General features: G+C 34.5%; 1 protein-coding gene across 10 annotated transcripts; it reads right to left on the bottom strand.

Moving 5' to 3' along the window:
* Positions 1-741: 741 nt before the first annotated feature.
* On the bottom strand, positions 742-8,319 carry LOC140890711 (uncharacterized). 10 transcript variants are annotated; one of them, XM_073298715.1, is made up of 12 exons: positions 8,045-8,319; positions 7,940-7,953; positions 7,715-7,779; positions 6,374-6,518; positions 5,930-6,064; positions 4,962-4,979; positions 4,789-4,855; positions 4,470-4,602; positions 4,329-4,388; positions 3,391-3,457; positions 3,234-3,285; positions 742-1,626 (listed from the first exon to the last, which is right to left on the bottom strand). In XM_073298715.1, exons 1-5 carry the CDS (start codon positions 8,079-8,081, stop codon positions 6,005-6,007), a joined length of 321 nt encoding a protein of 106 aa, XP_073154816.1. In that variant the 5' UTR covers positions 8,082-8,319; the 3' UTR covers positions 742-1,626; positions 3,234-3,285; positions 3,391-3,457; positions 4,329-4,388; positions 4,470-4,602; positions 4,789-4,855; positions 4,962-4,979; positions 5,930-6,004. The 10 variants fall into 10 exon arrangements, 6 of the variants coding, with proteins under 6 accessions (XP_073154816.1, XP_073154815.1, XP_073154812.1 ...); XR_012152258.1 differs by lacking the exon at positions 4,962-4,979 and having other exon boundaries at positions 7,715-7,792; XM_073298714.1 differs by lacking the exon at positions 4,962-4,979 and having other exon boundaries at positions 742-984; positions 3,234-3,278; positions 3,368-3,457.
* Positions 8,320-11,684: the final 3,365 nt, after the last annotated feature.

Raw genomic sequence — 11,684 nt, 5'->3', positions numbered from 1 at the left:
ACCGCTGATGTGTCTAACTCGATAGAGTTGATTTAGTAGCAATATAGATTGAGACGGAGTTTCAAGAACTTCGCAAGTACCTGATTTTCGCACTTGGGTTGGCAGAATTGCGTAATCTTGAAATTTTGCGAAATTACTGATATCTTTGGGCAAAATTTTAATTGTATTCTAATTCTGAGTGTTTAGGTGAATGTCTAAAGTTATGAGACACTTGAAATAATTTTATTAATACTATCAGTACAAGACCTTGTACTGGCAGATGTTGTGTAAGGACCCGACCCAGCACCTACTAGTTAACTTATTAATCATGCAATTAATATAAATATAATACATAGACAAGCAACATAAAGAAAACGATTTTATAACCGTATACAATCGATGACTAAAACCCAAATAAAATAGTGTTATACGACCATATCAAATATCAGTTTCTGTGAGACCTCGATTTTAATCATCTAATCTCGGGTTAAATAATAACTAAGCATACAAGATCCAAGATTAAAAAGCAATAAATAATTTTTTTTAAAAAAGGAACCGTGCCTCGCTTGATCTGTAAAATTCAACCGATCGAGCGAGCAAGTCTTTCCACTCTGTTGTCCGCCTCAAGGAGTGGCTCCGCTCGATCGATAAACCTCAACCGATCGAGCGGGAAAGCTTTTACCAAAAACAAAAAAGAAGCCACAACTCCCTCGCTCGATCGGTCAATCTCTACCGATCGAGCGAAGGCATCCCTGAACAAAATTCCAAAAATTAAGCTTTCCAACTCAACTCCAATATTCATTCAATACATAACAAAGAATATAATACATGCAACAACAGCATACAAACTTCAATACTCGCATAAACGATACAACATAATCAACAAGTTCGAGTTCTAAACACGCTTCAAAACATAAACTAGATTGACATGTTGTTCGACTTCTAAACCGAGTCTCACTTCTATTCCTTGATCTCGAAGCTAACCAAGCCTCCCCTGACTCGATCCTGCCCCACATGTTGCCAAGTACACATACAAAAAAGCAACATCCGGATAACTCCGATGAGAATGATATTCCCAGTAAAAGAAACACAACATGCAATAACAATTAATATCTCAATAACATGAAATACAGACAACATATTCAATGCTAATACGAATGAAATGCATGTATTTAAAATCGGGATATCAACTCTGATAAACAAGAAATTGTTGCTATGCTTTGGGATCCCAAGAATGAGATCACGTAACAACTCAACGACTCTCCCGATCGAGGTGGTGCCACATATCTCCATCCTTTAGAATTTGGTGCGACTACAAGGAGTATGCTGACACTAGGTGAACTTCTACACCCAGGCCACTCGATTATAACCCCCAAATCGTCTAACAAAATGGGTCGTTCTGCCCGCTGAAATCAATGATTTAGGCTCAATATGAATGCATATAGAAAACACAAAACATTAACCATAAATCAAATAATAACAAGAGTTAATCAAACAAAATACAAGTTCCTCATTCTAGAACAAGTATTGATACAAGTATGTGATTTTAAGGGAAACTCAAGAACCAACTGTCTTGAGTGTGCTATCCCGCTAAAACGATGTCTGCTTGTACCTTTCTCGATTTGAATAGCTCCAACTCTGGATAAGCTACAAATAAGAGGTTATATCAAAAATCTATACAACCCAAAACAACACACGCCACTACAAGAAAAACGGCTAAAGACAACGCTTTTTTCGCGTTGTTAATGTCCCCAAAAAAGCGTTGTCGTAGCCAGTGTTGTAAAAGACCATGCTCAAAGACAACGCGGAAAAAGCGTTGTCGTTTTTGAAAAAGACAACGCTTAAAAAGTGTTGTCGTATCTAAAAAAAACAACGCTTTTTTAAGCATTGTCATTTCTTGAAAAGACAACGCTTTTTAAGCGTCGTTGTATCTGAAAAAAAAAAACGCTTAAAAAAACGTTGTCTTTTCTGGTAAAGACAACGCTTTAACTTTGATTCCTTCCTTCAGCACATGTTAGCGTCCCAAGCTTTCATAAAAGCCGCAATAATCTTTTCCTTAATTTGTATCTCCATACTGTAAATTATTAAAAATAAAAACAAACATAAAACAAATATGAATAGATTAAAATGAAAAGTAAAAGCAAACACATATTTGGCAGCAAAGAACATGAAGTACGAATTACGAAATTCAAGCCACAAGTTGCTAAAAATGAATGGTTGAACAAATTATAATGGTTGAACAAACTACATTCCTAGTTGCAACCCCATTATTTTATGTATTAAATAACAATCAAATCAGAGGCAATACAAATTTATTTGATATACTAACAAAGTAGCAATTACTGGGATGTATGCAAAGCACCAAATAATACACCTTTGATATTAAAAGTAATGAAAAGTGTTCCATACCCAAACACGAAAATCACATGTAAACTAAATTTCCACATGCCATGTATTCAAAAATATTAATCGGAAGAAATTTTTTTGCTATTTTCTTTTATTCATCATAATTTGCTTGCATTTATACAGATCTGACTAGATAATAGAAAGTTATATTGGCTTCCTTCACAGACCATATGTTCAAGAATTTATTCAATGATCCACTGCCAGATACTCGCCATTTGGGCTAAATAATGCAACGAAATAAACAAGATCCCTGCAATATTCGGATTGGTGGACATTATAGTGAGTAGAACTAAACACTAGCTCTATTCAATGAAGTCAAGCTGTGTAATAAGTGTTTATTTTTGGGTTTGTCATTAGGTTCAAAGTCTTAATTATCCCACCAAACTTAGTAAAAGAAAAGTTTTGGTTCGAATGTGAGAGATGATAATGTTTGTCAAACCCTTTTCTTGTTTTATAGGATCATTACGCACGAGAAACACTTCTATGGTTTTATGTAAAATTCAAACATAGTTCCATATGGTTCTGTAAAATTTATATATCTAGGCGCCAAACCTATGGCCATTTATAAGCTGTGGAGAAGACACCCAATGTCCACTTTCCAGAGTTTATTGTTGAATCAAATTAAAAGGAGGCATTGCAGATGCAAGGGAATATAAGGTAACAGTGTATGGGAAAAAATGTAATGTTATTTGTACAACGCATGAAATTAACTAAAAAATGTACGAACTGGTCATAACTCATGATATTTTTCAGATTGATTAATATGGCATAAATAATATTTACATGTCCATTATGCCGATGTACGTAATACAAAACACAGAAAACGATGGATGAGCTTCAAGTCATACCTTGGCATGTTCTTTCAAATCAAGCAAGCAGGATTTCTGTTTGGCCTAATTACTGTAAAAATGATTATGTGAAATTATGATGAGGTAAATTAAGTTAACAAAAACAATTAAACGACTGCAAATTTGGTAGGGACAATTAAACGACTTCAAGTCATACCTTGGCATGTTCTTCATAATTTTTTTGTAGAATCGATAATGATGCAACAACCACTCCGCCATTTCACCTGAAAAAGAAAAAAAGAACAAAAACTTTACTACAATGTGTTTGACTTCAATTCAAAGATTGTACGCATAAAGCTCATTCTTCTTTATAATTACTGGTCCAGGCCACTTGCGTAATCACGATCTCCACTCTAAAAATAAGATTTCTAACATCCCATAATTTATAATTAGTTTAAAATTTGGCATATAATTTCCAATTCAAAGATGTATACAATATGAGAGGACACTCGAGCACATCTAAATGACAAAAATAAAAATAAAAAAAATTAACTTTTAAGTAACATTTGTTTCCTAGAATGAAGCATCTTGATCATGTACTACTTTCGTTTCTTCTTTTTTATGTGAACTCCATTTCTAATTGTGGCCCAAGTCAAGAAGCCTTAGGTGTCTCAAACAGAGAAAAAAAAAATTTAAGAAGATATATAAACTTTTGAAGAATTATAAATTTACAAGAAAAAACTTGAGGAAAAAAATCTTTAAGAAGAGAGAATAGAGAAGATCATGACATACAAAGATTAAGATTATTGGCTTGAAAGCTATTATCATTTTAATGGTTCCTCGATTCGATTTCCCACGATGCATATGTATCGGATTCACTCAAAATAGCAAAATTCAAATTCTGATAGGTACTCCCTGTTGCATGAAGTTGAATAATTTACAAAACACTTGAAAGCACCAATTTTAAAATTATTAATGAAACACCATCTCAAAAATTCCAAAAAGAAAAAATGTGATTCTGAAACACAAAAATGTGTTGATTTGGATCAGTGGGAAATATAACTCACTCCATGTGACTCGCTCTTTAGTTTATTTAATCAAAAAAATCTGATGATAACAAGAAAAAAATGTAAAAACTGAATTTATCGTACTAACATTGAGCATGCCTCATTTATCGGTGAAAAGTGTCCTTCCTGTTCATTTCCAGCAATATAGCTACAGAAAAGAAATTAAGTTAGTTACTAAGTTGATGAAAATGCTGCATAGAACATAAAAAAGTGAGACCCTTATACGTACACTGTACTAGAACATTTGCCCTACCACGCCACATCCTTTTGTTTCTCATCTTTCATTTTGTCAATGTCCCCACCTCCTAAACCAGTTATGGGCAACTCAGTCCTCCAATCATCTCTTTTAGATTTACCAGAACCTTGTAACATGCAAGGAATGACAATATCAGTTATAGGACACTAGACCTGAAAATTTTTAACAGCCGTACTCATCTTCTTCGAAAAAAATTAAGCACTACTCTGTAAAAAAATATAATATGTCTACAATGAGAGCAAATTAAAATTCCAAAATACATAAATAAACAACTATGTGAATATGTGTTTACTCTTCAAATAAAGGGGAAGTAGTCCTCAGAAATCCAATCCAACTCATCTGAGGCCCATAGCACAATACTGCAAAACACAGCAGAGAACACAAGTATAACATGAAAACTTAAATTAACTGACACGTGAAATCAAATATCAAGTACACAACAATGCGGCGCAAGTATCCAATTACCCAGAGGCATTCTGGCAGCTGCAGAAAAAACCATAATAAGGTTTAGAAAGGTTCATTCTCCTAGGTAAAATTTGTTGCTACTAATATCAAAGGATAAAATTGTGATGAAAATGATTAGTTGAATTTTTTGTCTAAGTTTCTGCAGAAGCTAACTTCTACGGACAGTACATGCAACAAGGTCGAAACCGAATTCCAAATTCATCAGCCGATAGTGTAAAAATCATATTTAATTCATTTCTCATTCAAAAATAGTTCTATAAATTGGAAATGAAATCTAACTGATTTTTCTACATTTCATCTTCATAAATATTTTCCAAATAAAATCATCTAATAAGCCTAAATCTATCTGCAAGAACACACCTTAAACTCGGACATTATGTTTTTCGCAAATTGGAGCGAGTTCAGTACAAAATTCATATAAAATTAATTTTACATCTGAATGAGTTATAACTGGTGGCAAATCAAAGAAAACACAATTATCTACAAGTTTTATGTGAATTGCAACCTCAAAATATGCACTGATCAATACCAGATTTCGAAATGACAGTAGGTGCAAAAAAATATTCTTCATACAGTGCAGTTTCAGAAAAATGGGCATATCTCTTTAAATTTTAATTCAAATGACCTGTTTCCAATGCCAAATCAAAGACAACACAGAGCACTACAAGTTTTCTTCGTAATGCAGATTCAGAATCTGTACTATTCAAGTTCATTCTACTCAATTTCTAAGCTACACGAGCGCTAAAGCTGCTGTCAAATCATGAGAGCAAACAGATCAATTCTTCAGCGCCAATATCTGCAAATTATTCTCGAAACTGTTCAAAACGTGATATATATTCTAACCAAAATAGATCATTTATGACTTTAAAAGAACTTTTATTTTATATTAATTAATTGTGCAATGCTCAAGTTTAACTACTGTATGCAAATATACAAATTAAAAATGAAGTTGAAATAGTATAAATTACCTGAGAATGAAGTTTCTGATCAAGCACATGAAAAATCTTGGGCCCAATCCTCTACAAAATCCGGCCACACCACCGTCAGCAAACAAATTTTTTTACCACTTCTCTAACTGTTGTTTTTTTCTCATGCCCCATCACCTGGTGTACATCGAGTGAATGTTATAAAATTGAAAAACCTACTGGAATGTGGTCCCAAATTTATAAATAAATCTTTTAAAATAACAGAATACCAACAGCCGAAAAATTTGAATATACTTGGAACCATGGGATTTTTCAGTGTAAGTTTAGACATCAAAAAAATTTTTGTTACAAACAGATAAATGACTATTAATGCAATGCATATATGAAATGACTTCAGAGTTATTCTGTAATGGCCAATAAAAAGTGCACAAAAAATTAGGAAACATTCAGAATCAGCAGAAGAAAAATGAATAATAATCTGAATACCTGTAACCGAGTTTTAATAGTGTCCAGTGGGGTTGCGATGCATGATGCAGTAGAACCAGCAAAAATACCCCCTGCAGCTTGAACCATTGCTATTTTTCCTTCACTTGGAGCAGCTCCAGCAGGTTCATCGACGTGGCCTAAAAGCCTGGCAGGAACAAAATAAAAAAGGTAACCTAACAACCGGAAAAAATATCAAATATTTGGTGACCAAGACTTCCAAGGAGGAGGAGAAGAACGTACGGAAAATGCTTATTCATACCGAAAGAAATATATTTACCACTCAGTTGGACCTTAATGTGTCATACAATGTAAAAGTAAATATCCGCAAAAATGGCATGATAACTAAAAAATCATAAGAGAGTAGTGACGTAGGAAGAACACAAAATTAAAGAGAACACTTTTACATGGTTTGGCTCAACTGAAGCACACTACTAGGAGAAGTAAATGATAAAAGTATTGACAACAAGATGTGACAGATTTTGGTATCCCAATCAAATGCCATCACTTACTAACACTCTATCCAAATTCAATCCCTTACTAACACTCTCATTCCTGCATCTCTGGACATTCATTTGTAAAGCCACAAGCAATGTCTAATCCATGGCAGAGAAATACTGATACGATGTTATAAAAATTACTATGGAAAAAATATAAATACGTTATTTGGCTCAACTAAATGACATACAAAGTATAACTGAAAACAGCATAACCAGTGGCATCAAAATCTAAGTAAGTACGGACAGTAGCTATGCCTCGTGCCAATCGGAAAACACCGGTACCACCAACTATAGACAACTCACGATCACCAACAGCAGATAGAGGGTTTCTTCCAAACATGGAGAGTGTACTCCCGTTTTATTTTCCGGTCGTGAAAACAAAATTCATGCTCGTAGCTACCGCCCCTTCGTTCAAGTCCGAATAACCGATCAACCCCTGACCTCGGCCTATTGGGGCAGAGTTTAAATCAGTTCCGGCAGTTAGTAAGTTATCTGCCATTATGAGTCTTCCGAAATTGGTTCGCACAACTTCAAAACCAGGTCAACACAGAGAAAAATAAAATGGGAAAAATCGCATGCACCAATTTAGTTATTAATTAATAAGCTAAATTAACTTCAATTTCAGTACATGAACTCGCAATAGCCCAAAGATTCAATAAATCAAAGCAATTCTCGATCTTTTCCCCTGAGCACGAAAAAAGAATTAGACCGGCGAGATAAGAACCTTCTCACCCCTTGCATGCTTCTCGCATCTTTAAAATACTACACGAAGCTCATCATCGAGAAAATAAAGGACACTCTTTCGTCGCAAAGGGAAAACATCAAAGATCCATTAAAAATTTACCTTATAATCGAAGTTACACAGACACCCTTACGGCACACCCAATTAATCAACAATGCACCTCGTTCCTGCAATCAAAATCTGGAAAAGAATTAAAAAAATAAAGGAAGAAAACAACAGAATTAAACCGACTGACGAATAATAAAACAACAATCGAAACACGTAACACTCAAAACCACGAAAAGAGGAATCAAAATTCTCCGTTTCTCATAGAGAACACGACCGTACCTGTTGATTCAACACTGCAAAGATGAAATTGCGCAAAAAAATAAAGCTTAGGTCACGATTTCTTGCTATATTGGCATCAAAACGAAGCTTAGGATGAGCTCTAACCGAATTCTAGCTCCAATAATAGATTTCCAATGCCCATGTCAGCGAATCGACGACAAGAAATGGGTGGCTGGGGTTGGGTCTTGGTGGAATCGTCATGAGAGCACGAGAGAGAATGATTTTTCTTATCTTAAGATGGGCTTCTTGGAGCTCACTTGAAAAATCATCTGATAAATCGAGCAAGACCAGCAAAAATCGACATGGGAAAGCAGATTTTGATTTGAAAGAGAGAAAAAGAAGAAAGGGATCGGAGAAGGTGATCGAGAAGGGGCTTGGGGATTTTGGGTATATTTTCTGACGTTAAGGGAGGTGTAATAATATTTATTTTGTACTCAAAAAAAATTTAATAATATTTATTTTAAGTTTTATTTTAATTAAAAATAATAGTTCTTCTACAACGCTTTTTAAAAAGTGTTGTCATACATGAGGAAAAAAACGCTCATAGACAATACTTTTAAAAACGTTGTCTTTGACCTAAAAAAAAGCTAATAGACAACCCTTTTCACTAAAAGCATTGTCTATGATGAATAAAAAATATATAACGACAACGCTTTTCACTAAAAGCATTGTCTTTTACAAAAAGACAACCCTTTTTACTAAAAGCGTTGTCTTTAAAGTGTTGTCTTTGTGCATTTTTGTTGTAGTGCGCTCAAGGTAAACTTTTTACCGCTCTTCGACTATTGACTTCTTCTAACTCTGGACTCAACAGATTTCAAACGAATCTGTATGGAGGAAAAATAAGATCAACAACGACGAAAAAATCCAATAGCCAAAGTTCAACAATTCAAATGGTTCCAAATCCCAAAACTCAAACCGACGGCATAACAGCTATAAATTGATCAAATCGAAAACACAGACAACAGTATAGCATTGCAAACAACACAAACCAATGCTAAAACATCAATAACAATTCAAATCCAACACATCTCAAAATCCACTTTTTCGAAATATTCTTCCAAAAATCATAACAATTCCGAACGACGCTTTATTTCAAAACCGACTGAGAATAATCGATAAGAACTATCTCAAGAACAATATAACCGAAACTCAATCGATTCTAAAAACATCCGAAAATAGAAGTATAACTTATCGGAGAAAAACTTACGATAGAACAAAGCTCTCGCTTTCGTGATCGCTAATCTGCCTTCGAATTAAAATTCTACCGGACGGATCGACCGAAAACTGAAGAAGAAAAGCTTGAAGAAACGTTGGAGGTCTTCAATGGTGGAGAGGCAATATGGAGAAGGAGAGGAGTCAAGATATTATATAAAAACTCAAATTTGCATTTTAGTCCCTGAAATTTTTGAAAATTACAAAAAAGATCCTGATAAAAAACAAATCGGCTCTTGAATACTGAAATCTCTGATTATCTCAAATAAACTCAATTAAGATAATTTCGGGGCATTACAATTCTCCCTCTCAAAGAACTGATTTCGTCCTCGAAATCGAATATGGTTCAATTTCAAAAGAAATGGGGTAATATCCAAAACTGGAAAGAATTCATCTCTCATAATCGATCCAGAAACCGCTGCCTCAAATCAGACTCTAACCCCCAAATCTCTTCTTAAAAATCTGTAACGGATCAACAGCACTGTTACACTGAATCGGTCTATTTCGGAGATGCTTCTTTGTTCGGTCAAAACTCTGAATCAGTCGTCTCAAGAAATTCGATAACTCGTCAAATTCCGCTCTCATCAACTAAAGAACAAAAGAAAACTGGTTGGGTAATTCAACAACACGTATTGGCAGTGCTCAGTCATGTCGCGCCCAAATTACTCGACTCCAATCAGATAAATAAATTATGTAGTAGTGAGAGTAGGGATCGTTCCTACAAGGAAAGGTAAATTTAATGTGTCCTAAGTAAACAAAAGGGGGTTTTGAGATTTGAGGTTAACTACTAAAAATTTAAGCAATTAAATATTCAAATTATCACTATCATGCAAGAATGAAAATTAAATTGGAGAAATCAATAAGAGACAAGACTTGGTATCGGTTAACTACACCCTTGATATTCATTCATTCAATCATCGATTCCCTAAAAATAATTAATCCTATTAAATATTCGTCATTGAAAATCAAATTCCTGTTTCACCTTAATTTTAGTTAATTAGAAAACAGCATTCTAAATTAACCCTTACCAATAAATTAACCCAGATAACAGCAATCTAGATTTAAATCTACGGTAGCAATCAAACTAGTAAAACTGACGAACCTAGACAACACAAACACCAGCGGTTGTATTTAGCCTAGTCAATAATTGATCCTACAATTTAATAAATTCAACAGCAGAAAATATCAAACGTAGTTGCTTCGCAAATTAGATTATTCAAACAATTACGGATTTGAATTCTAATTTAGCTATAGCTTGCAAAACAAAATCCTAAGATGGCCAATCCTAAAATCTCGCATACAAACATGAAATAAACCAAATCAATTATTGATACTTAACAAGAATTAAACACTACGAATTGAATCTCATGAATTGAATATATCAAGGTTTTGTCTCCCTCAACCAAGTATAAAAGGTTTAGCTACAACGATTCATCACCAAATCGATAAAAATTCAAAGAAAAGAAGAAAACTAGAGAAGAAATTGAAGAACAAAACCTAGCCTCCAAGAGAAATTCTCCACAATCTGATAATAAATCTCTCTAAAACGGAATTACAAGCTTAATAAAGCCTAGAGTCTAAAATAACAAAGTTTCCAAAAATATAAATTTTTTTCCGGATAGCGATGCCCGCTCGATCGGCAACATCTTGCGGATCGAGCGAGCCAAAAATCCCTAACCTACTGCCTTCAAAACACATGCGCCGCTCGATCGGTAACATCCTGCGGATCGAGCGGCTAAAAAATTCCAAAGTCACTGTTTTCATCAAAAAGGCGCCCGCTCGATCGGTAAAGAACTGCGGATCGAGCGGCTGAAAAGATCTTCAGAAATTCCAGCACTTCCATGCCTCCAAAGTCCCGTCCTAGTCCGCCAAAATATGCGACCTAACCACAAAAATGAGAAACCAATCATGCAAACACGAAAAATGCAATACGAACAAAATGCAACAATAAAACATGTAAACAAATGCAAAACGACAACAAAATGACACTAACAAATGCAATAAAAACATAACTATCAAACTCCCCCACACTTAACCCTTGCTTTCCCTCGAGTAAGTCATGCAAAACAAAATGAAAGAAAACAAACACATAAGTAAGGAGAATTATGCAATAATATAGCCTCAGAGAAAACCAATTATATTTAAAACAAGTTCAGAGCTACTCTCAATCATCCATGATACACCTTCAGTCGAATGCGAACGTGTGTGTGTGACATGTTACCCCAGCTACATATAACTTCAAAAGACAAAGTTTTAAGACTGTTCGCCGACCTATAACAATTCAGTGTAAGCCTCACCATCAAGAACTCTCCTCCCAACAATCTTTCAACACAACACACTGCCTTGAGAATAATTACGCACCGTCAGATTTTGCACCCGACATTTTAAAAGTTCCAATAATTACCCGCATACTTAGCTAAAACTAGATAGGATTCGAATTTCAATCCCCTCGTCTATAGCCTAGATGAAACTACAATTCCATTAGGTCCGCAAACTTAGCTATGAAATAATGAATATAATTTCATTCATATTT

Source organism: Henckelia pumila, chromosome 3 (assembly GCF_033568475.1).
Source record: "Henckelia pumila isolate YLH828 chromosome 3, ASM3356847v2, whole genome shotgun sequence".
NCBI classification, from domain to species: domain Eukaryota; kingdom Viridiplantae; phylum Streptophyta; class Magnoliopsida; order Lamiales; family Gesneriaceae; genus Henckelia; species Henckelia pumila.
Note: the sequence above shows the minus strand (reverse complement) of the source record. Positions and strands in the feature narration are given on the sequence as shown.

What these genes read in the sequence shown, in the direction of transcription:
- LOC140890711 (XM_073298715.1), bottom strand. Translation starts at nt 8,081, where the DNA reads ATGGGCATTGGAAATCTATTATTGGAGCTAGAATTCG. An exon ending in TGTGTAACTTCGATTATAAG is followed by an intron (nt 6,519 to 7,714) that starts GTAAATTTTTAA and finishes TGTTCCTGCCAG; the next exon opens with GCTTTTAGGCCACGTCGATG. An exon ending in CTATTAAAACTCGGTTACAG is followed by an intron (nt 6,065 to 6,373) that starts GTATTCAGATTA and finishes GATGTACACCAG; the next exon opens with GTGATGGGGCATGAGAAAAA.